The 25809-nt window shown below is 46.0% G+C and overlaps 1 protein-coding gene across 2 annotated transcripts in view; it reads left to right on the plus strand.

Annotated features, from left to right (window-relative positions):
- The window catches only part of ERCC3 (ERCC excision repair 3, TFIIH core complex helicase subunit), a 38169-nt gene that overhangs the window by 8476 nt on the left and 3884 nt on the right, over positions 1 to 25809 (plus strand). For both annotated transcript variants that reach the window (XM_003909258.4, XM_009185110.4), the window contains exons 9-13: positions 5227 to 5411; positions 6820 to 7022; positions 13984 to 14080; positions 15567 to 15684; positions 25630 to 25748. In XM_003909258.4, coding sequence (XP_003909307.1) covers positions 5227 to 5411; positions 6820 to 7022; positions 13984 to 14080; positions 15567 to 15684; positions 25630 to 25748 — 722 coding nt within the window. The remainder of the gene's footprint in view (positions 1 to 5226; positions 5412 to 6819; positions 7023 to 13983; positions 14081 to 15566; positions 15685 to 25629; positions 25749 to 25809) is intronic.

Genomic DNA, 25809 nt, shown 5'->3' on the forward strand with positions numbered 1-25809 from the left:
TTTTTTTTTTTTTTTTTTTTTTTTTTTTTTGAGACGGAGTCTCACTCTGTCGCCCAGGCTGGAGTGCAGTGGCCAGATCTCAGCTCACTGCAAGCTCCGCCTCCCGGGTTTACGTCATTCTCCTGCCTCAGCCTCCCGAGTAGCTGGGACTACAGGCGCCCGCCACCTCGCCCGGCTAGTTTTTTGTATTTTTTAGTAGAGACGGGGTTTCACCGTGTTAGCCAGGATGGTCTCGATCTCCTGACCTCGTGATCCGCCCGTCTCGGCCTCCCAAAGTGCTGGGATTACAGGCTTGAGCCACCGTGCCCGGCCAATATTTTTAATTTGAGATAGAGTTTCGCTCTTGTTGGCCAGGCTAGAGTGCAGGACCACAAACTCGGCTCGCCGCAACCTCTGCCTCCCGGGTTCAGGCAATTCTCCTGCCTCAGCCTCCCGAGTAGCTAGGATTACAGGCATGCGCCACCACACCCGGCTAATTTTATATTTTCAGTAGAGGCAGGGTTTCTCCATATTCGCCAGGCTGGTATTGAACTCTAGACCTCAAGTGATCTGCCTGCCTGGGCCTCCCAAAGTACTGGGATTATAGACGTGAGCCATTGCATTCAGCCACCATTGATCCAGTTTTAGATTTCCTTTGTACTCATTTGCAGTCAATCTTTGTTTCTCTGTCTAGCTTCAGACGACCACTGAACTGCTTTCCGTCACTATAGATTTGCTTTTTACGGAAAATTTATACAAACACAATCATACAATATATATTTTCTTATGTCTGGCTTCTTTCACTTCACATAATGGTTAATCTGTGCCCTAGCATTTATCAGTAATTTGTTCCTTTTATTGCTGTATGGTTTTTTGGCCAAATCTGTTTTGATAAAAACAGATTAAGGGATTAAGATTAACAGATTGGGGTGGGCATGGTGGCTGACACCTGTAGTCTAGCACTTTGGGAGGCCAAGGCAGGAGGATTGCTTGAACCCAGGAGTTTAAGATTAGCCTGGGTAACATAGTGCGACAAAAAAACTTTTTTAATTAGCCAAGTGTGGTGACGTGCACCTGTGGTCTCAGCTGCTGAGGAGGCTGAGGTGGGAGGATCACTTGAACCTGGGAGGTTGAGGCTGCAGTGAACCATGATTGTGCAACTGTACTCCAGCATGGGTGACAGAGTGTGAGACCCTGTCTCAAAAAAAAAAAAAAAAGATGAACAGATTAGGGTAGATTAAGAAGTCTAAAGTAGAGGTTACTATGAACAAAATGAAATCTGAGGCATTTTCACAGGTAGTGTTCAAAAGGTTGTCAAAATGGCCCCAGCATCTGGTTCTTTCTGTGCAATGAGAGCTCTGCAGTCCTGATGGGTTTCTGGAGATACCTGGAGATGTTCACAGCTGGCCAGGGAGGGGTCGGCGGTCTTTCTGATGGAAGCCCGGGGCGTGGGTCCTGCTGTGGGGAAGCGCTCAGCATTGTGAGACAGCACACGATGGCCATGCGGCCAGAGGAGAGCACAGAAACGGTAGTCAAGGTTGAGGAAGGATAGCGATATTGGGGCAGCTCTTGCAGGACCTTGTAGGTCCCGGCAAGAACTTTGGCTTGTACTCTTAGTGTGGAGCCGTCCGAGGGATTTGAGCAGAACATGACATGAGCTGACTTTACACTGTAAAAATACCGCCCTGGCTGCTGAAGGAAGCAAGACAGAAGCGGTGAGTTGAGTTTGTGGAATCCCAACAAAAAGTGTGAACCAGTAAGGACGAAGGTGTGATCCGACTCTGGATATGTTGTGAAGCTTTAACTGACAGGTCAAATGTGGGATCAGAGGGAGAAATCAAGAATGACACTAAGATTTTTGACTTGAACAAAGGGAGGATAGAGTGGGCATTAGTTGAGATGGGGAACGCTATCAAAGGAGCTTGTCTGGAAGGTGACTATTGGGAGTTGGGCTTTAGATGTGCGATTTTGAGTTTCCTGTTAGGCATTCGGTCAGTGGCAAAAAGGTTAAGAAATGGGCCAAAGAAATCGATAGACATTTCACCAATAAAGGATATACATATGGCAAAGAAGCACTTGAAAAAGGCTTCAACCTCATTAGTCATCAGGGAACTGCAGATTAAACCCACCACAGATGCTCCCATACACCAGTTAGAGTGGCCAAAATAAAAAATACTGATGTGCCAGTGCTGATGAGGTCACAACAACTGAACTGTCACACATTCCTGGCGGGATGGATTGCGAAGTCTGTGGTCACTGTGGAAAACGGCTTGTCCGTGTATTATAAAACTACCACATGACCCATCAGTCCCATTCCTGGGTATCCTAGATACATGAAAATAGGTTTACACAAAATCCCGTACACCAATGTTTATGGCAGCTCTGTTCATAATATCCAAACCCAAGTGCTCGTCAGTGCGTGTCTGGATAAACAAGCTGTGGTACATCCATACACTGGAACACTACTCAGTAGTGAAAAAGAACAAACTTGCTGTGTGTTGCAACCTGGATGAATCTCAAAAGCATGGTGCTGAGTGAAAGAAGTCAGCCTCAAAAGCTTCCATAGTGTGTGATTTCACGTATACAACAATCACAGTATAGTGGTGGCCAGCAGATCGGTGGTTGCCAGAGGTGGGGGGTCAGAGATGGATGACTCTAAAGGAGAGCACAGGGGAATTTTGGGGAGTGCTATCTTTATCTGTACCCTGGTCATGGTGCTGGTTACAAAAATGTAAATGTGTTAAAATGCATAGAACTGCCCCCCTGCCCCACCCCAAGTCAGTTTTACTGTGAGAATTTAAACACTCAGAAGAAAAAAGGTGGAAGGGTAGGTATTGGGTCTGTTAGGATTGAAAATGGATGATACAGAGAATCACTACCCACAAAGGAGTTTGGAATTGTTCTGTAGCAGTTTGGTTGGAAGCTGTGTTCAGGCTTGAGGCATTCTGTCTGATTGTATGTTTGGTTCATGTTTTTCTTTAACCCAAGCCCAAGGTCCCAGGTTCCAGGGAGCAACAGCACAGGTTTGGGATGGGTTATCTGATGAACAAGTACAAAAAGGTGCACCTCACACTCACGTATGTCTGTGAGTTTCTCTCTCTCTCGTCTAGTTCACTGGATGAATTAGACTTTGGTCGAGTTGTGGAGTGAAACCAACGAGCTTTAAGGGATTTTTGAGTACAGGCCCCATAAGCCCGGTGGCCCGGCCATGCTCATTGTCCCAGAGAGCAAATGTTAAATAAAGGAATGCTAGGAAATCAGAATAAGTCTCCTGACTGTCCAGTGTCTGCTGTGTTGGGTTAGGTGGAGTGATCAATCTTTGAGATTTATCTCAAAGGATAAAGATTGCTGTGCTGTTTTACAGATTTTTCAAAAGGAACTCTATTACGTCTTTTTATTAATGAGAGATTCATATTATGGTACTTGTGTACATTAAGTGCCTTCTGTGTGCTAGGTACTGTGCCTGTTTCATTATTTCTACAGGTATTTATTGAGAACCTGCTAAGTTCAGGCACTGTACTTGGCACTGGAGACAAAGTGGAAGGGACAGCCAAGTAACCACACAAATAAATGCCAAATGACAACCATGATATAATGTTGAGTGACACAAGCCACACACAAAAGTGTATACTATGATTTCATTTGTGCAAAGTTCAGAAAGGAGGCAGAGCCCTCTCAGAAGTCAGAGGAGTGGTTCCCTCGAGGGGGAGTGCTAGTTATTGACAGGAGGAGTCAGAGGACAGACCTCTGGGTGCCTGATGCTCCATATCCTGATCTAGGTGGTTCCACAGCTGCGTGTCTGTAAAAATGTATTGAGTAGTACGCTGTGAGTTATTCACCTGTGACAGCTGTCAGGGCTGTAGGAGAGTGTAATAGAGGGGTGTGATGGGGTCATGGGTGTCCAGGCAGAGTCCTGCCTGCCTTGTCCTTGCCTTGGGTCGATATGTGTCCTAGTGTCGCCTCCCTGGGGCCCACACTGGGTTGGTGTTGCCATTGCCTTGACCACTATTTCCCTGTAACATGGGGAGCTTGGTCTGAGGTTCTTGGCTACTGTATTTTGGAGCCAGCACAGTCTTTCCTTAGAGATAAGCATGAGCTGATTTTGTTTTCTGTGTAGTGTTTGTGTGTGTGTGTTTGCATGTGGTGTTGTGTACAAACCATGTAGATGTAAAAACTGAACATTTACTTAGAGTTAGGCAACCCTCTGTTATTTCACTGTGAATGTCTTTCTGTTTTGGTGCATTCAGGCCTCTTTTTCCTTAGATTTTTGTGTCCATTTATTTGTGAAATATTAGCCCTACTTTCAATTATATTGTAAGATAAGCATGATTCCAACATTTTAACCTTCCTTCAGAGTATTAGAATTTTTAAAAGGCGAGCCCATGGAAATCCATAAATTAGGTTTTTTTAAAAAGAATATCTCATACCCATTTATGTGTTTGATTTATTTGATAAACCAGAGAGAATTATAATGTTCAAAAGAAAGGAAGGAAAAGGAAGTTGCTGGTTGACCAAAGTGATTGAACTGGTGAAGTTTGGAGAGGGGAGTTTCCTCAGGCAGGCTGGAGTGCTTGGGCAAACGGTGCCTGGAGTTTCATCCCTCCTGTGGGCTTGCCTTTCTTCCCGGTTTCTGGGAAAATGGTGGGAAGCTGAGCAGAGCTGGCTTCTTTCATTTCTTCCTCCCCCTAAATCACCAACTGCCTTTTCAGTAACCTGGGTACAAGTTTTAGGGAAAAATTCCTTGCATAATTTAGAGCTTAATGGTATTAATAGTAAGTATTGCAGGTTGTATTTCAAATTGCCATCTGCACTTCTACTGATAACTGTTGTGAGGGAAATGCTGGGCCCATTAACTTGGAGATTCCTTAAGCTCATTTCACCCTCTTATTCTCCTTTTCATTTTCTTTTGTACAGATCTAAAAGTGATGGTGAAGCGTTCGCCTAGTCATTCTTGTCTAGAACCAGCTTCTGCGGTCCTGAAACCCGAGGGTTAGCTCAGGTGGTGTCATAAGCCAGTGTTAAGTTGCACAGCTGTGAGCGTTTGAAAAAGTGACAGTGTGGGCTGGGTGCAGTGGCTCACGCCTGCAATCCCAGCACTTCGGGAGACCAAGGCAGGGGGATTGCTTGAGACCAGGAGTTCAAGACCAGTCTGGGCAACATAATGAAACCCCATGTCTACAAAAAATATTAAAAAATAAAAAATAAGAAAGAAAAGTGACCGTGTGAATGCTCCCATTGTTTCCTCAGCCAAGATGTTTCGAAGGGTGCTCACCATCGTGCAGGCCCACTGTAAGCTGGGTTTGACTGCAACCCTCGTCCGGGAAGATGACAAGATTGTGGACTTAAATTTTCTGATTGGGCCTAAGCTCTACGAAGCCAACTGGATGGAGCTGCAGAATAATGGCTACATCGCCAAAGTCCAGTGTGCTGAGGTAGCTGGGCCTGGGCTGGGGGTGTCTGGGATAGGGCCTCCTCCCGCGGGCCGGGGAGTGATCAGATCGATTCCTCGGGGGCAGACACAGGTCAGGACTTAGGCCTACCTGCTACCACCTCATGCAGGATCCTCAGTCACCCTGTGAGTGGGTGGTACTAGACCCACTTGCCACATATCTTCTGCCTTGTCACATATCTCACATACCTCTGAATTTGTGATGATTCTTTTTCCTAACCACGGAGTTTACCAGTCATGGATTTCTGTGGGTGAGGATTAGCGTTCAGGGCACAGGGAATAATGAAGGCCCCCAATACCACAGTGCTGCCTGGGAGCCTGGCAGCAAAGGGTTTTGCTCTGATGGGCCCAAGGGCCTAACTGACACGCTCCCGGCCCTGCTAGGAGGTGTGTAAATAGGTGGCAGTACTCAGCAGCAATGCTGACTTGTGTGTGTGGAGGAATTGCTGGTGCTACCGGCTAAGAAGCTGGTTTCCCTCCCTCGCAGCTGGTGTGAAAATAACTCCTGGGATATGATTGCATTTACACATTTTCTAAGTGGTTGACATGTGAAAGCACCCAGTTCAACAGGAGGTATTAGGTTGGGTTTAGTTTTATGCGTGCATTTATTTTCAGTTGTATTGATTTCTAATTCACATACCATTGGTTTTGTTTTTTTTTGTTTGTTTGTTTGTTTGTTTTTTGTTTTTTTTTTTTAAACAGGGTCTCTGTCACCCAGGCTGGAGTGCAGTGGTGTGATCTTGGCTCACTACAACCTCCGCCTCCTGGGCAAGTGGTTCTCCTGCCTTAGCCTCCCGCATAGCTGGAATTACAGATGTGCACCACCACACCCAGCTAATTTTTGTATTTCTACTAGAGACTGGGTTTCACCATGTTGGCCAGGCTGGTCTTGAACTCCTGGTCTCAAGTGATCTGCCTGCCTCAGCCTCCCAAAGTGCTGGCATTATAGGCATGAGCCACTGCACTTGACTGGTTTTGTGGGGTTTTTTTGTTTTTTTTTTTTGAGACGGAGTCTCGCTCTGTCGCCCAGGCTGGAGTGTAGTGGCCGGACCTCAGCTCACTGCAAGCTCCGCCTCCCGGGTTTACGCCATTCTCATGCCTCAGCCTCCCGAGTAGCTGGGACTACAGGCGCCCGCCACCTCGCCTGGCTAGTTTTTTTGTATTTTTTAGTAGAGACAGGGTTTCACCGTGTTAGCCAGGATGGTCTCGATCTCCTGACCTCGTGATCTGCCCGTCTCGGCCTCCCAAAGTGCTGGGATTAGAGGCTTGAGCCACCGCGCCCGGTGTGGTTTTGTTTTAAAGCTAATTCTGCTAGAGAAAGGTCTCCAAAAGTTTTAAATTATGTGATGTTTAAACTTGTAAAATGACCCCTGGTTCTTACTGCATCACAGGTTTGGTGCCCTATGTCTCCTGAATTTTACCGGGAATATGTAGCAATCAAAACCAAGAAACGAATCTTGCTGTACACCATGAACCCCAACAAATTTAGAGCTTGCCAGTTTCTGATCAAGTTTCATGAAAGGAGGAATGACAAGATTATTGTCTTTGCTGACAATGTGTTTGCCCTGAAGGAATATGCCATTCGACTGAACAAGTAAGAACTGAAAACTTGGAGCTTCCTCCAGGCCAGTTTCTCTTCCCCATTGAGAGTGCAGAAGGTGGCTGTTGTTTTGTTTTTTTGTTTTTGTTTTTTTGTTTTTCCTCTCAGGAACCTCTTGGGATCCAAAGATCTTGTTCTATGGCTCTGGTCTCAGTAAACCAAGGAAGACTTAGAAGTAGGTGGTTGGAGTCAGAGGTTAGAGCATAGAGAAAAGGGGGCTGGTCACTGGAGCCCAAAGAACAGGGAGTAGAGACTTGGACTGAGCTGGGTGGGGCCCCCTGGAAGATCTGGGCTCCAAATGTGGGTGGGAGTTGGCATTTGGAGCTTTGGACTGTGGGAGCTCTGTGGGTGGAGAGGAGGCCAGACTGGATGGCCTAGGGGCTGGGAGGGCAAGACGGGCTGGGCTGGCATCCCACATACAGACTGGCATCTGGAAGGAGCTTCTTAGAAACGCCCATGCAGTATCCTCATCAACCCATAGCTCCAGCCAAATATCTGCTTAAAACCCGGCTCTTGTAAAGCTCTGCCAGGTAAGGAGGAAGAGGCCTGCACTTGCTCCCACAGCGATACAGGACTTCAGGTGCGGTAAGTGTTGCAGAAGGCCAGGCCCTCTGTGGAGACTGGTCACGCTATGTGCTACGTGTACCATACATAAGTTTTACTTAATCCTCACTTCAGCCATAGAAGATGTTGTTCCCATTTTATAGAAGGGAAAACAAAGGCATAGAAAGATTAAGTTTCTCAGGTTTCTAAAATTATACCTTTATTTAATTTAGAAAGACTTTTTAATCCAAGTCAACATTTAGATTATGATGAAAAACGGCAATTCCCTGCTTCTGTTTTCCCACCCACAATTCTGTTCCTTGAAGACAGCCACTTTCGACTCTTTTTGGTTGTTTACCTTCATCTTTCTTTCTTTCTTTTTCTTTCGCTCTTTCTTTCTTTCTCTCTTTCTTTTTGTTTTTTTTCTTGGAGTTAGGGTCTCACTGTGTCACCCAGGCTGTAGTGCAGTGGCATAATCCCGCGGCTCCCGCGGCAGCCTTGACCTCCCACTAGGCTCAATCCAGTCCCTTCCTACCCCTCCAGCCTCGGAGTAGCTGGACCTCCTGGGCTCAATCAATCCTTCTACCTCAGCCTCCGGAGTAGCTGGGTCTACAGACTCGCACCACCACACCCAGCTAATTTTTGTATGTTTTGTAGAGATGGGGTTTTGCTATGTTGCCCAGGCTGGTCTCAAACTCCTGAGCTCAAGCAGTCCTCCTGCCTTGGCCTCCCAAAATGCTGGGATTACAGTCATGAGCCACCACACCTGGCCTACCTTCATCTTTCTAAGCAATAGCTTCTGTAGTAATTTCTTGATGATCAGTGATAGAAATTGCCCATTAACTTCCTACTGTAGGAGTTGAGGGTTTAGCTTTCTGATGTACACCACTCTCCCCACTCCTGTTTTCTCTCCTACCATTCTCCCAGTATGGGAATGGCACAAGTTGGGAGTTACATGAATACTCACTGTTACATTGTTTTGACTGTGTAAGTATGTTTCGAGAGAGCCATACAGTGTCATTGTTCAGGCGGAGGTGTAGAGTACTATTACTTTTTTTTTTTTTTTTTTTTTTTTTTTTTTTTTTTTTTTTTGAGGCCGGAGTCTCGGCTCTGTCGCCAGGCTGGAGTGCAGTGGCGATCTCGGCCTCATTGCAAAGCTCCACCGCCTCCCGGGTTCCATGCATTCTCACGCCTCAGCCTCCGAGTAGCTGGGACCACAGGCGTCGCCACCATGACCAGTTTTTGTATTTTTAGTAGAGCCGGGGGTTTCTCATGTTAGCCAGGATGGTCTCGATCTCTCCTGACCTCGTGATCCACCGCCTCGGCCTCCCAAAGTGCTGGGATTACAGGCTTGAGCCACCCGGCGCCCGGCCTACTTTTTTTTTGAGGGCGAGGTCTTGCTCTTTCTCAGGCTGAAGTGCAGTGGTGCTATCACCGGCTCTGCAGCCTCCGCCCTGGAGTTCAAGTGATTCTCTGCTCAGCTTCCCGAGTAGCTGGGACTACAGGCACCATACTGGCCCCTGGATAATTTTGTTTTTACAGTAGAGGCGGATTTCACCGGTGGCCAGGATGGTCTCAATCTCACCCAGCCTTGTGATCTGCTGCTCAGCTTTCCAAAGTGCTGGGATTACAGGCATGAGCCACCATGCCCGGCCCTACATTTTCTTTTTTGTGAATATTTATTTGCCTTGGAGTTAATAATTGCCTTGTCATTGTTTTTGCTTGGTTTTCTGTACATTTAATTGTCCTCCCAGAGCTGCCCCTACTTTTAACCATAAACTCAGTAGGGTCAGGTAATTTCTCAGTTCTGTTTTTCTGTTTTCCCAGTGGGATCCCCACCAGCACTCCATCCCCCTGCTCTGTTCTGACCTGCTTGCTGTCTGGGACTAGAGACGCCACCAGCTGTTATCATGGGGTTTCCCTTGCACCACCCCATGAATTTCCTGGGCCTCTGTTGCATTTCCCACCCTCAAGTCTCCACCCTCTTGGTGACTCATTTTGATGGAGCACATGTTCCAGTAAGTTCTGAGAGAAGGGATATGTAGGAGGGGAAGCTTTGGAGACTTCATGTGTTTGCAGATGTCTTTATTTGACTTTACACTTGATCAGTAGTTTGGCCGGGTCCTAGAACTAACCTCGGAGCTTCCAGTGCAGCAGCTCAGCAGTCTGATGCCTTTGCTGCCTCTCAGTGTGTTGTCGCCGTGGTGGCTGTGTTTTCCTTCCCTTGAAAACTGGTAGGATCTTCTCCCTTTTTAGAAATTTCAAAGTGATATTCTTGATGTTTTTTCTTTCATTGTGGTGGGCACTCAGTGTATCCTTTCCGTCTGGAAACGCGTGTCCTTTGGCTCTGAGAATTTCTGTTTTTTGTTGTTGATCACCTTCTCTATGTATTCCTTTCTTGGAGTCTTGACTCGTCAGCTGTTAGCTCCTCTGAAGAGCTTCTGCAGTCCGCGTAAATTATCTTTTTTCCACTTGTTTATCCCTTTGTCTTCTAAACCTTCTATTGAGACTTGTTAAATTTCTGAGTTTTTTCCTGATAATGTTCTTGTTTTGTCTGTGAATAGAGTGTCTTCTCAGAGGCTGTGAAAGCTTTTCAAGCTTCCTTCTGTTTCCTGCCATATCTCTTTTTGTCATTTTTTTGTCTTGTTTTTACCTGTCTTTTGAGTCTTTCTGAGTTTTGGTAATCCTTGACTGTATTTTCTTATTTAAAGTCAGTCACTGAAAAGCTGGCAGGCCTTTCTGTATGGCTTAGTGGGTTTGCCAGCTTGTGGACCTCACCAGAGTGGCTGGGCAGGGCCTGGCTATTTCTTCAGGAGATTGCCAAATGCCAGTATCTCTAGGACTTTTCTCTTGGGCTGGACGGTTTCTTCAGTGAGGAATTTTCCAGTCTCCTGGGCACCACCGCGTGTTAGGGGACGAGGAGGACTTGCGGAATCTTTGCATTCAGTCTCACCTTTGCCCTCAGCTCTGCCAGGCATCCCTGGAGGGTAAGTCTCCAGTGCCCCACCAGTGGAGGTGGCCTCCCTGCTGCCGGCCAGACCCGACTGCTCCTCACACTCACACGCTGCCAGGCCTCCTGTGTACCTCCCCACCTTCTCAGGCAACTGGTGACTAGTTCCTTAGCCCTCCTGCATGCCGCAGAGGACACAGAGGCGGCGGGTTTCGTATCGGTCTTCCCTCCTGCTGGCTCCAGCTTCTGCTTTCTCTAGTCTGTTAGCTCAGGTACTGTGCCTGCATCTGTCTGCTTTTCAGCTTCTGAAATGTTACCCACTTCTCTCATCTGCTGTTATTTCTTCTCCTGTTTTCTTTGTGGGTTTGTGTACTGTCACATTAGTGCCAATTTGAGCAGGGCAATGAGACAGTTCCTATATTTACTGTGCCATATTTAAGAACTATCTTCCCTCCCCATCCTTCCTCCCACAGCAGTGCTCCTCCAGAGTCTTCTGGAGCCTCACTCCAGGGGCCTCCCCCACCTACATTTGCAGCACTCCTGAGGCTGGTGCCTTAGCCGTAGCCTCCCGAGCATCTGCTTAGGCAGGGACGTGAATTTGCCTGGCACTGTCGACTCTGAACCAGTCTCGCACAGTGAAGGGCAGCAGATTGTGGCTGTCTCCTGTGTACTGGAATGATCATTACAATGTGTACTTCTTACCTTTTTTTGTGCCTCTGGCCTTTAAATGTATGAAGTAGGTTTTTTTCTTCTTGGTTTTCTCGCTTCTAAAATAATCCTGTGTGCAGTGGCTCACACCTGTAATCCCAGCACTTTAGGAGGCCGAGGTGGGCAGATCACGAGGTCAGGAGATCGAGACCATCCTGGCTAACACGGTGAAAGACCCGTCTACTAAAAATACAAAAAATTAGCCGGGCGAGGTGGTGGGCGCCTGTAGTCCCAGCTACTCGGGAGGCTGAGGCAGGAGAATGGCGGGAACCCGGGAGGCGGAGCTTGTAGTGAGCCGATATCGCGCCACTCACTCCAGCCTGGGCGACAGAGCGAGACTTCGTCTCAAAAATAAAATAAAATAAAATGATCCTGTGGGCTGGGCGCAGTGCCCCACGCCTATAATCCCGGCACTTTGGGGGCCAAGGTGGAAAGGTCACTTGAGCCCAGGAGTTCAAGACCAACCTGGGCAATATAGTGAGACCCCATCCGTTAAAAAAAAAAAAAATGATCCTTTGACTCCTGGGCATTGCTCCATTCTTAGGTCGTGTGTGGTGGGGATTCTTCAAGCTTTTGGCTCCTCCCAGCCTTCATAAGAAAGGCACTGGTATCACCAAAGCACTTTGCAAGAGAGACTTAGGGGCTATGTGGCAGTGTGGGGCCATGGGCAGAGCATCGTTTTTGGGATCAGACAGACTGGATGTGGGGAAGTTGTTTACCTCTGAACTCCTTTTGTACTTCGGTCACATGGAGCTACTGCCACCCAATGTGTCCTGGGTCCTGGTGTCCCTTGATGGTGGGGGGTGGATTCTTGTGCCTGGCAGCTTGTAAGTGTTCAGTAAATGTGAAGTTCTCCACTTGGAGGATCCTTATCCTTCTATTTCATCTGTATGGGGGAACCTTCAGAAACCGAAGGCTCCCCACTGTGCAAGTAGTTTTTCCTGGTGATGGGGGAGGAGAAAACCACCTAAAACCCTGGGTATCAAGAGTCAGGCTGTTCTGATGAGTGGGACTTCTAACCTTTTTCACCTCATGACATGCACAGAAAATGATAAAAATCTGTGGTGGCCGGGACACTCCAGGCAGGGCAGCTTGTGACTGGGCTAACCAGAGGCCATCAGCCTGGGTATGCAGCTGTCCCAGACCCTGTCCAGCTTCCCCACAGGCGAGGGGTTTGCTCTCTGAGGCACACCCGTTAACAGGCACTGCTCTAGGTGCTAATGGACCTGGGCAGTGGAGCAGCCACTCCCAGGTTCCACCTGCTCAGGCTCCTCACCCTTGGTTTCCCACATGTAGACTGGGGAATACGAAGCCTGTCTTTTACAGTGCCTAGGAGTCTCAGCAGGACTGGCTGGATTTTTTCTTTTCTCTTCTCTTTTCTTTTTTTTGAGATGCAGTCTCACTGTGTTGCCCAGGCTGGAGTACAGTGGTGCGATCTCGGCTCACTGCAACCTTCACCTCCCAGGTTCAAGTGATTCTCCTGCCTCAGCTTCCCAAGTAGCTGGGATTATAGGTGCATGCCACCACACCCAGCTAGTTTTTTTTATTTTTAGTAGAGATGGGGGTCTCACCATGTTGGCCAGGCTGGCCTCGGAACTCCTGACCTCAGGTGATCCACCCACCTCGGCCTCCCAAAGTGCTGGAATTACAGGTGTGAGCCACTGCGCCTGGCTGGATTTTTTTTTTTTTTTTTTTTAATGTAGTACTCAGCTTGGTGCCTGGTGTTGGTAGGTCCTGGCTACCTGTACTTTGTCCTCATTGTCTTTGTTGTTGTCATCATCACCATCACTGTTGTTATGATTCTTGGGAAGCTACAAAAACTGTCCACCGTCACATTCCAAGACAGAAGGAAGGAGTGTGACATTCCCAATGCTATGGGATGATAACCATTGAGTTCATTGATAGAGTTGTGCCCTTTGGCAGGGAGCTGGAAATTTTTTTTTCTTTTTTTTCTTTTTTTTTTTTGAGACAGAGTTTCACTGTTGTTGCCCAGGCTGGAGTGCAATAGCGCCATCTCGGCTCACCACAACCTCCACCTCCCGGGTTCAAGTGATTCTCCTGCCTCAGCCTCCCGAGTAGCTGGGATTACAGGCGTGCACCACCATGCCCAGCTGGTTCTGTATTTTTAGTAGAGACGGGGTTTCTCCATGTTGGTCAGGCTGGTCACGAACTCCCAACCTCAGGTGATCCACCCGCCTTGGCTTCCCAAAGTGCTGGGATTACAGGCGTGAACCACCACACCTGGCAGGAAGCTGGAAATTAAAGAGAAGTTTTTAAAACTCAGTGTTATGGGAAATCAGCACAAAGATGGCTGAAGGGCACTTTTCTCCTTTCTGCTCATCTCTTGGAGCATGCTTGTGCCTTGGCAGACAGTTGCTTCCAGCCTTTTTTTGGAAATAGCAGTGCTTTCTTCGTCACTCTCTTTGGGATTCATGAAATCTGGAGATTCTCCTTGTATAGAATCTGTGCTGAGAGTGAGAGATGCTGAAGCAGGAAAAAGCATAGTCCAAAAGGAAAACGAAAAACGGAAAGGAGGGAATCCCGAAGAGAATGGTGGGCCTACCCCTGGAATCAGTGGGGAAGTCTGGGGAGTGCGTCTGTAACCAGTCACTTTTGTGCGTGTAACGATATTCCTGCATGACAGAGGGCTTTCTACTTGAGACTAGCTTGCCTGAGCTCCTTTTTCCCTCTGATGTGTTTTCAAGACAACTGAGGCGTGACTCTGTGGTCTAACACAGCTTTGTTCTTCTCTAGACCCTATATCTACGGACCTACGTCTCAGGGGGAAAGGATGCAAATTCTCCAGAATTTCAAGCACAACCCCAAAATTAACACCATCTTCATATCCAAGGTTTGTGTGGCATATGGGGTGGAGGTGAGGCCCCTAGCACTCTGGGGACCTGGGGGGTACACTGTGATTCCTGGACAGCGAATTCACATCTGCTGAAGGAACTTCTCATGTATGTTTTCATTTCCAACGTGTCCAGGGATAGGGGATACTGCCTGGCATTAGTGGAAGGAGCAGATCGAGGGTTTGCCTGCATCATGGGTAATCTATAAAGGCTCTTTGAGGTTTTTTCCAATTCTTTTTGGGATGTAGGAGTTTTAAGTTGTATTTCCTTGTTTATAAAAGGAAAAAAAGTTCATTTCCTATTCTGACAAAAGTAGGCATTCAGATGAAGTTCTCTTTACAAGTTCGAGGTCCTGTGTGTCGCAGCAGCCTTTGCGCTGGTTCCTGGTGTTCCTTGATGGGTGGTGGATGTCAGCACAGACTTGTGCAGGCCCAGCTCAGGGATGGTTTACTCTGAAATCAGAAGCTGTAGCCCCACAGTTTAGAATAGTCACTCAGATTAAGACAGACCCAAAGCCCAAAATAAATGAGATTTTACAGCTGGGTAGGGTGGCTCAAGGGTGTAATCCCAGCACTTTGGGAGGCTGAGGCAGGTGGATCACCTGAGGTCAGGAGTTCGAGACCCGCCTGGCCAACATGGAGAAACCCCGTCTCTACTAAAAATACAAAACTTAGCCGGGTGTGGTGGCAGATGCCTATAATCCCAGCTACTCAGGAGGCTGAGGCAGGAGGGTTCAGTCGCTTGAACCCGGGAGGTGGAGGTTGCAGTGGAGCCGAGATTGTGCCATTGCACTCCAGCCTAGGCAACAAGAACGAGACTCCGTCTCAAAAAAAAAAGAAATGAGATTTTACGTGATTGTGGCTGGGCACATAAGCACCAAACCTTCGTGTCTGTGGCTGGGAACCTCGATGTTTGGAGCCCCAGAGCTGAGGAATCCACCTACAGTTAGAATCCCATATAGGGCAGTTGTTCCTCCCAGGTCACATCCCATGTGTGCTGCTGGTGTCAGTGGCCACCAGGTAAGAGTATGGATGGTTTTGTGGAGACATATTTCTGTAGCCAAAAAAATGAATGACTCAAAGTCAGTCTCTGTTGAAGGGCCCTCTCATCTCTGGGCTCCTGGCACCCAGCATTCTGAATGTCACTGATGCCTGGGATTAATTCTTTAGGATGACTCTTAGGAGAACTCACACAAGGTCCTAGAGACCCTGAGGTGCCTTTCTGAGGTTTATTGCTTCACCTCTCTGCCTGTATCAGATAGACCCTGGTACAAAGAAGATAAAAGAGTGATTATGTTTCAAAAGTATCTACAGAAGTTATTTAAATTTTGGATCCTGTGTGTTGCGGCAGCGTTTGTCCTGGTTCCTGGTGTCCCTTGATGATGGGGGTGGGTGTCAGCACCGACTGGCACAGGCCCAGCTCAGGGATGGTTTGAGTTGATTTTTTTTTCCTCATATATAAAAATCTTCTGATTTGTTTCTGTAGGTAGGTGACACATCATTTGATCTGCCAGAAGCAAATGTCCTCATTCAGATCTCATCCCATGGTGGCTCCAGGCGTCAGGAAGCCCAAAGGCTAGGGCGGGTGCTTCGAGCTAAAAAAGGTAAAGTGGCCTTTCATCTTCTGTTGCAGGAGGTCACTCCTCCTAAACCACTTTAGTTTGGAAGACAATAGGGGTAAGAGCTGCCATGTGCCCTGGGGCTAAATAGACTCTGGAGAGAGGGGATCCCAAAGCAAAGACCTAGATCCTTATGCCCGTCATTATTTTTCATGCCTTGGGGGTGAATATGCGGGTGTTTTCCCTGACAGTGGCATGGAATCCACACAGATGTGCTCTGTACACTGTGCAGCTGTGTTGGTGCATGGTAAGAGGGAGCCAAGGCAAGGCAGTGCTTATGGGCTAGATGTGGAAGGGAGAAAACAGAGCTGGGCCAGCAGTGTAAGTGGAGGAGCTGGAAGCTGCTTCTGGAACTTGAACAGGAGGCAGGGAAAGGTTTGCTAGGAGCAGCTTGGGCAGACACACAATGGACACATCATTCATAACCTGTGCAGAGTGCTGCCCTGGTGGTAGCTTGCAGCAGGGGCAGGGCAAGCACAGTGAGTGAGGAGGTGCGAATCCGCATTCCTAAGACTTTTTCTGAGGAGGCGTGGCACCCCTGTGCTTGCTTCCTGCAGTAAAAGGGCCCAGACAGTCATTGTGGGCGTGGCAGGGACTGACGCTCTTGCTAAGAGGTGGCCATATCTGTCTTACTGGGACCGGGGCACATCCTGAGACAAGGACACAGGCCCTGTCCTCAAGGAATTTGCTTATTCAAGGAGGCATCTGGACTGCTGGGATGTTTGAAAATGACAAGATTAGTGGGCATATGTTGGAATTGCACTGCATTCAAATGTGTTTAAGAAGCATCTAGTAGCTTGTATTTAAAATGGAGATGAGGCAGATAGCATGGACTAGAAATAGCATGGACTCGGGCACCAGACCAGCTGTGTCACCTTGGGCGAATTATTTGCTCCTCTGAGCCTTGGTTTTCCCATCCAAAGTGGGGGTGACAATCCTATCTTGCCAAGACTGCTGTGAGGATTGAGCTTATAAATCATAAAATGTAGTGGACTGGCTGGACACAGTGGCTCACACCTATAATCCCAGCACTTTGGGAGGCCAAGGCAAGAGGACAGCTTGAGCCCAGGAGTTTGAGACCATCTTGGGCAATGTAGTGGGACCCCATCTCTACAAAAAATAAAACTAGCTGAGTGTGGTGGTGTGTGCCTGTGGTTCCAGGTACTTGGGAGGCTGATACAGGAGCTTTTATAAACTGACAGGAATATGATCTGCTAGTAAATGTGAACGTAATTCATTACTTATTCCTTACTCTAATTTGAAAACTCCTTTATTGATTGATTGATTCATTGATTGAGACAGTCTCATTCTGTCACCCAGGCTGGAGTGCAGTGGCACAGTCTTGACTCACTGCAACCTCTATCTACTGGGTTCAAGTGTGATTCACCTGCCTCAGCCTCCCGAATAGCTGGGACTACAGGCATGCACCACCATGTCCAGCTAATTTTTTTGTATTTTTAGTAAAGATGGGGTTTCACCATTTTGGCCAGGCTTGTCTCTAGTGATCCACCCACCTTGGCCTCCCAAAGTGCCGGGATTACAGGTGTGAGCCACTATGCCCAGCCTTAAAAACTCCTTTAAATGTGAATAGAAGGCCGAGCACGGTGGCTCACGCCTGTAATCCTCGGAGGCTGAGGCAGGTGGATCACGAGGTCAGGAGATCGGGACCATCCTGGCTAACATGGTGAAACCCTGTCTCTACTAAAAATACAAAAAACTAGCCGGGCGTGGTGGCAGATGCCTGTGGTCCCAGCTACTTGGGAGGCTGAGGCAGGAGAATGGCATGAACCCGGGAGGTGGGGCTTGCAGTGAGCCGAGATCACACCACTGCACTCCAACCTGGGCGACAGAGCGAGACTGTCTTCAAAAAAAAAAAAAAAGTGAATAGAATTGTTTTCTTACTCAAAACACTCTTTAACATAAGACACTTGGCTCTTGTCTTTGCATGTCTGAGCTCTTCTAAGACTGAGAAACAATTACATTCAAGGGCAGTATGCTTAACCTACTGACATTTGAACTACAAAGCAGAAATGTTCAGATTTTCCTGAAGGATCAAGTCTTTCAGGCCACAAAATTTTCTGTCCTAGTTTCTTAAAACAGTAGTCCCCCCATATCTGCAGTTTTCGTTTCCACATTCAATTACCCGTGGTCAACTGTAGTCTAAAAATATTAAACGGAAAATTCCAGAAATAAACAGTTCATAAGCTTTAAATTACACACTATTCTGAGTAGCATCCAGGATGTGAATTCTTGCTTTGTGCAGCATATTCATGCTTAAATTCTCCCCACCCATTAGTCACTTAGTAGCCATCTCAGTTGTCATGGACTGTCACTGTGTCTCAGTGCTTGTTTTCAGGTAACCCTTATCTTACTAATGGCCCCAAAACACAAGTGTAACGATGCTAGCGATTCACATATGCCAAAGAGAAGCTGTAAAGTGCTTTCTTAAAGTGAAAAGGTAAAAGTTATTTAAGAAAGGGAATAAAAATCTTATGGTAAGGTTGCTAAGATCTATGGTGAGAATGAATCTTCTTACTGTACAAGATGATCATCCCCAGAGCACATAGCCATCAGACTTTCCAAGGTCAATACAAAAGAAAGAATCTTAAAGACAGCTAGAGAAAAGGGTCATATAACTCATCATTCTAACAGCAGACTTCTTAGCAGAAACTTTACAGGTCAGAAGAGATTGGGGGACTGTTTTTAGCATTCTTAAAGAAAAGAAAAGAAATCCTGGCCAGGCACGGTGGTTCACACCTGTAATCCCAGCACTTTGGGAGGCCAAGGTAGGCAGATTGCTTGAACTCAGAAGTTTGAGACCAGTCTGGGCAACATGACAAAACCTTGTTCCTACAAAAAATACAATTAGTCGGGTGTGGTGGTGTGCACCTGTAGTCCCAGCCACTCGGGAGGCTGAGGCAAGAGAATTACTTTAGTCTGGGAGGCAGAGGTTGCAGTGATCCGACATCCCACCACAGCACTCCAGCTTAGGCAACAGAACAAGACCCTGTTTAAAAGAAAAAAAAAAACCGGCCAGGCGCAGTGGCTCACACCTATAATCCCAGCACTTTGGGAAGCCGAGGCAGGTAGATCACCTGAAGCCAGGAGTTCGAGACCAGTCTGGCCAACATGGTGAAACTCTGTCTCCACTAAAAATACAAAAATTAGCCGGGCATGGTAGCAGGCGCCTATAATCTCAGCTACTTAGGAGCCTGAGGCAGGAGAATTGCTGGAACCCAGGAGGCAAAGGTTTCAGTGAGCTGAGATCGTGCCATTGCACTCCAGCCTCGGCAACAACAGTAAGACTCCATCTCAAAACAGAAAAACAAAAACCGGAAAACCATAATGAGACCCAATCTCTTTTTTTTTTTTTTGAGACGGAGTCTCGCTCTGCCGCCCGGGCTGGAGTGCAGTGGCCGGATCTCAGCTCACTGCAAGCTCCACCTCCTGGGTTCACGCCATTCTCCTGCCTCAGCCTCCCGAGTAGTTGGGACTACAGGAGCCCGCCACCACGCCCGGCTAGTTTTTTGTATTTTTTAGTAGAGATGGGGTTTCACTGTGTTAGCCAGGATGGTCTCGATCTCCTGACCTCGTGATCCGCCCGTCTTGGCCTCCCAAAGTGCTGGGATTACAGGCTTGAGCCACCACGCCCGGCGAGACCCAGTCTCTTTAAGAAAAAAATAAAAAAGGAAAAGAAATCCTAACCAAGAATTTCATATCCTGCCAAACTAAGCTTCATAAGCAAAGAAGAAATAAAATCTTTCCCAGACAAGCAATTGCTAAAATAATTTGTTACCACCAGACTGGCCCTACAAGAGATGCTTGAGAGTTTTAAACATGGAAATGAAAGAATGGTGACACCTGCTACCACAGAAATACGTGTAAGCACATAGCCCACAGACCCTGTGAAGCAACTACACAATCAAAACTACAGAGCAACCAGCTAATGACACCATGATAGGAATAAAGCCTCATGTATCAATATTAATCTTGAATGTAAACAACCTAAACACCCTACCTAAAAGACATGGAGTGGCAGATTGGATTAAAAACAAGACCCAGCCTTCTGCTGTCTTCAAGACACCTGTCTCACATGTAACAGGACCCATAGGCTCAAAGTAAAGGGATAGGGAAAAATCTATCACACAAATGAAAAAAAAGAGTGGGGCAGGGGGTCACTATTCTTACATCAGATAAAACAGACTTTAAACCAACCACATTAAAAAAGGACAAAAAGGTCATTACACGATGATAAATGGTTCAACAAGAAGACTTAACTATCCTGAATATATATGCACCCAACATTGGAGCACCCAGATTCATAAAACAAGTACTTCTAGAGCTGGGAAAAGGCTTAGACAGCCACACAATAGTGGTAGGAGATTTTGACACCTCACTGACAGCATTAGACAGATTTTAGAGGCAGAAAACTGACAAATTCTGGACTTGAACAATTGGACCTAATAGGCATCTACATAATACTCTACCCAACAACCCCAGAATATATATTCTCATCTGCCCCCAGAATATACTCTTAAGATTGATCACATGGGCCGGGTGCGGTGGCTCATGCCTGTAATCCCAGCACTTTGGGAGGCCTGAGGCCGGCAGATTGCCTGAGCTCAGGAGTTTGCAACCAGCCTGGACAACACGGTGAAACCCCATCTCTACTAAAATACAGAAATTAGCCGGGTGTGGCAGCGTGCGCCTGTAGTCCCAGCTACTCGGGAGGCTGAGGCAGGAGAACTGGCTTGAAGCCGGGAGACAGAGGTTGCAGTGAGCTGACATCATGCCACTGCACTCCAGCCTGGGCAACACAGCAAGACTCTGTCACAATTTAAAAAAAAAAAAAAAAAGTTGATCACGTGTTTGGCCACAAAGCAATGTGAGACTTTAGGCTCAACTTTATTAAAGTCTCAATAAATTCAAAAAAGTCAAAATCATACCAAGCATATTCTTGGATCACAGTGGAATAAAAGTAGACATCAGTACCAGGAGGAACTCTCAAAACCACACAATTGGCCAGGCACAGTGGTGCATGCCTATAATCCCAGCACTTTGGGAGGCCAAAGTGGGAGGATGATTTGAACTCAGGAGTTCAAGACCATTCTGGGCAACATAGAGAGACCCCATCTCTAAAAAGAAAAAAGAAAAAAAAAACCCACACAATTACATGGAAACTAAACAACTTGTTCCTGCATGACTTTTGGATAAACAAATTAAGGCAGGAATCAAAAATTATTTGAAACAAATGAAAACAGATACAACATACCAAATATCTGGGGTACAGGAAAGATAATGTTAGGAAAATTTATAGCAATGAACACCTACATCGAGAAGATAGAAAGATCTCAAATTAATTTGACATTTCACCTGAAGGAACTAGAAAAATTTAAAAAAAAGCTAACCCCCTAAACTAGCCGAAGAAAAGAAATAACTAAAATCAGAGCAGAACTAAATGAAATTCAGACCCAAAAACAATACAAAGGATCAGTGAAACAAAAAGCTGGTTCTTTGAAAAGATAAATAAGGCCAGGTGCAGCGACTCACGCCTGTAATCCCAGCACTTTGGGAGGCTGAGGCAGACAGATCATAGGAGTTTAAGACCAGCCTGACCAACATGGAGAAACCCCATCTCTACTAAAAATACAAAACTTAGCTGAATGTGGTGGCGCATGCTTGTAATCCCAGCTACTCAGGAGGCTGAGGCAGGAGAATTGCTTGAACCCGGGGAGGCGGAGCTTGCAGTGAGCCAAGATCGTGCCACTGCACTCCAGCCTGGGTGACAGAGCGAGACTCTGTCTCAAAAAAAAAAAGAAGATAAGATTGATGGACTGCTAGTTAGATTAACAAAAAAGAGAAGAATGCAAATAAGCACAATCAGAAATGACAAAGGTGACATTTGTCTGATCTGGGGATCAGACAAAGCTGATCCCCAGAAATGCAAAAGATTCTCAGAGACTTATAAATACCTCTGTGCACACAAACTAGTAAATCTAGAAGAAATAGATAAATTCCTGGAAACATGCAACTTCCCAAGATTGAATCAGGAATTAATTGAAACCCTGAACAGATCAATAAGGAGAAATTGAATTAGTAATTTTTTAAAAATATGGCCCAGGCATGGTGGCTCATGCCTCTAATCCCAGCACTTTGGGAGGCTGAGGCAGGTGGATCACCTGAGGTCAGGAGTTCCAGACCAGTCTGACCAACATGGTGAAACCTCGTCTCTACTGAAAATACAAAACTAGCTGGGTTTGGTGGTGTGTGCCTGTAATCCCAGCCACGTGGGAGGCTGAGGCAGGAGAATTGCTTAAACCCAGGAGGTAGAGGTTGCAGTGATCTGAGATGGTGCCACTGCACTCCAGCCTGGGCAACAGAGTGAGACTCCACCTCAAAAAAAAAAAAAAAAAAAAAAAATCTACCAACTTAAAAAGTCCTGAACCAGATGTATGCAGTTCTACTGAAACTATTCAAAAAAAATTGAGGGACTTCTCCCTAACTCATACTATGAAACCAGTATCATCCTGATACCAAAATCTGGCAAAGACACAATGAAAAAATAAAACTATAGGCCAATATTCCTGATGAACATAGATGCAAAAATCTGTAACAAAATGCTGACAAAGCAAATCCAGTGGCATATCAAAAAGTTAATTCACCACAAATAGGCTTTATTTCTGGAATGCAAGGTTGGTTCAACATGTGGAAATCAATAAATGTGATTCACCACATACATAAACAGAATTAAAAATGAAAAGCATATAATCATCCTAACAGACACAGGAAAAGGTGTTTTTTGTTTTGGTTTTTCTGTTTTTTTTTGTTTTTTTTTTTTTTTTTTTGAGATGGAGTCTCACTCTTGTTGCCCAGGCTGGAGTGGTGCAATGGTGCAATCTTGGCTCACTGCAACCTCCACCTCCCAGATTGAAACTATTCTCCTGCCTCAGCCTCCCAAGTAGCTGGGACTACAGGCATGTACCACCATGCCCAGCTAATTTTGTATTTTTAGTAGAGACAGGGTTTTGCCATGTTGGCAGTGCTGGTCTAGAAGGCCTGACCTCAGGTGATCCACCCACCTCAGCCTCCCAAAGTGCTGGGATTACAGGCGTGAGCCACCATGCCCGGCCTAGAAAAAGCTTTTGATAAAATTCAACATTCCTTCATGATAAACACCCTCAACAAATGGCATCGAAGGAACATATCTCACAATAATAAAAGCCATCTATGACAAACTCACAGCCAACATCATACTAAACAAGCAAAAGCTGGAAGCATTCCCTTTAAGAACTGGAACAAGACAGCTGGGCGCGTGGCTCACGCCTGTAATCCCAGCACTTGGGAGGCCGAGGTGGGTAGATCACGAGGTCATGAGATCGAGACCATCTTGGCTAACATGGTGAAACCCTATCCCTACTAAAAATACAAAGAATTAGCTGAGCATGGTGGCGGGTGCCTGTAGTCCCAGCTACTTGGGAGGCTGAGGCAGGAGAATGGCGTGAACCCGGGAGGCAGAGCTTGCAGCGAGCCGAGATCACGCCACTGCACTCCAGTCTGGGCGACAGAGCGAGACTCCGTCCCCAAAAAAAAAAAAAAGAACTGGAACAAGACAGAGCCCACCCTTACCACTCCTGTTCAACATAGTACTAAAAGTTCTACCCAGACCGATCTAGCAAGATAAAGAAAGAAAAGGCATCCAGATAGGAAAAAAGGAAGTTAAATTATCTGTCTTCCTAATGAGATGATTCTATACCTAGAAAACCCTAAAGACTCCACCAAAAGGCTCCTAGACCTGATGGGCAACTGAGTAAGGTTTTAGAATTCAAAATCAGTGTACAAAAATCAGTAGCATTTCTATACACCAGTAACATTCAAGCTGAGAGCCAAATCAAGAACACAATCCAATTTATAATAGCTGTGAAAACAAAAGACAAAACCTAGGAATAACTACAGAACACTCCTGAAATAAATCATAGGTGACAGAAACAAATGGAAAAACATTCTATGCTGGAGGATTGGAAGAAACAGTGTCATTAAAATTGCCAACATCATTTTTCACAAAATTAGAAAAAACTTATAAAATTCACTTGGAACCACAAAAGCACCTGAACAGCCAAAGCAAGCCTAAGCAAAAGGAACAAAGCCAAAGGCCTCACAGTATCCAACTTCAAACTATGCTACGGGGGCTTGCAGTAACCAAAACAGCATAGTCCTGGTACAGAACAGACACATAGACCAATGGAACAGAATAGAGAGCCCAGAAATAATGTCATGTACTTGCAGCCAACTAGTATAAGGAGTACCTTCCCCACTGCATATTTTTGCCAATTCAACAAAATTGGCAAAAATATGCAGTGGGGAAGGTACTCCTTATTCAATAAATGGTGCTGGGGAAACTGACTAACTGTATGCAAAAGGATGAAACTGGACCCCTGCCTATCACCACATATAAAAATCAACTCATAATGGATTAAAGACGTAAATGTAAGACCTCAAACTATAAGGACCCTCGAAGAAAACCTAGGAAATACCATGTTCACAAAGTTGTGCAACTATCACAACAATTCATGTTTAGAATATTCTCATGAGCTCCCAAAAGAAACCCTTATCCATGCACAGCCACTCCTAATTTCCTCTTGTTCCCTACCCCCAGCCCTAGGCAGCCCCTAATCTACTTTCATGTCTGTAGGCCTTTTCTGGACATTTCATGTAAATGGAATCAAACCATTTAGGGCCTTCTGTGACTGGTTTCTTTTCACTTAGCATAATGTTTTCTTTTTTTTTCTTTCTTTTTTTTTTTTGAGATGGAATCTCGCTCTGTTGCCCAGGCTGGAGTACTTGACTCACTGCAACCACTGCCTCACAGGTTCAAGGGATTCTCCTGCGTCAGCCTCCCACGTAGCTGGAATTATAGGCATGAGCACCACGCCTGGCTAATTTTTGTATTTTTAGTAGAGACAGAGTTTCACCATGTTGGCCAGGCTGGTCTCAAACTCCTGATATCGAGTGATCCACGCCTACCTCGGCCTCCCAACGTGCTGGGATTACAGGTCTGAGCCACCACACCCGGCAGCATAATGTTTTCAAAAAATTATCCATATTGTAGCATCTGTCAGTATTTCATTCTTTTTTATTGCTAAATAATATTTGATTCCATGGACATACCACATTTTATTTATCCACACATCTGTTGATGGACATTTGGGCTGTTTCCACTTTTTGGCTCTTAGAAGAATTCTGTGAAATTCATGTACAAATTTTTGTGTGGATCTAGTTTCATTTCTCTTGGATTTATGCCTGGAAGTGGAATTGCCAGGTCATGTGGTTATAACATTGTGTTTAACATTTTGATGAACTGCCAGACTGTTTTCCAAAGCAGCTGCATCATTTGCGTTCTCAGCAGCAATGCATGAGGGCCCTAGTTTTTCCACATCCTTGACAACAGTGGCAGTTATCTGCTTTTTTGATTCTAGCCACCCTTGTAGGGGTGAGGTGATAATCTCGTTTTGGTTTTGAGTTGCATTTCCGTGGTGATTGATGGTGTGGAGCATCTTTTCCTGTGCTTATTGGCTATTGTTATATTGTTTTTGGAGAAATAATCTGTTCATATTCTTTGCCCATTTTATAATTAATTTGTCTTGTTGAGTTTCAATAGTTTTTTATATAACCTAGATACAAATATCTTATCAGATACATGCTTTCCACATATTTTTTTGTTCTGTGGATTGTTTTTTCACTTTCTTGATGGTGTCCTTGGAAGCATAAAAGACTTCTAAATTTTGATGCAATCGCATGCCAAGTTCAGGTGGTAACCCTGAGTGCAGGGCTTTTCCACTGCAGTGCTTGCTTTTGAACCTGGGACCCTGAGCTCTTGGCATTCTAATGGCTAATGTTGTCTTCTTTCTTTCCTTTTCTCATTTTTTCCCGCAGGGATGGTTGCAGAGGAGTACAATGCCTTTTTCTATTCACTGGTATCCCAGGACACACAGGAAATGGCTTACTCAACCAAGCGGCAGAGATTCTTGGTAGATCAAGGTTATAGCTTCAAGGTACATATCCATTTGGCCTCTGGTTAGACTAGGACCAAGGCCTTCTTGGTACCCTGGCCTC

The sequence above is a fragment of the Papio anubis genome, chromosome 10, assembly GCF_008728515.1.
Source record: "Papio anubis isolate 15944 chromosome 10, Panubis1.0, whole genome shotgun sequence".
Classification (NCBI taxonomy): Eukaryota; Metazoa; Chordata; class Mammalia; order Primates; family Cercopithecidae; genus Papio; species Papio anubis.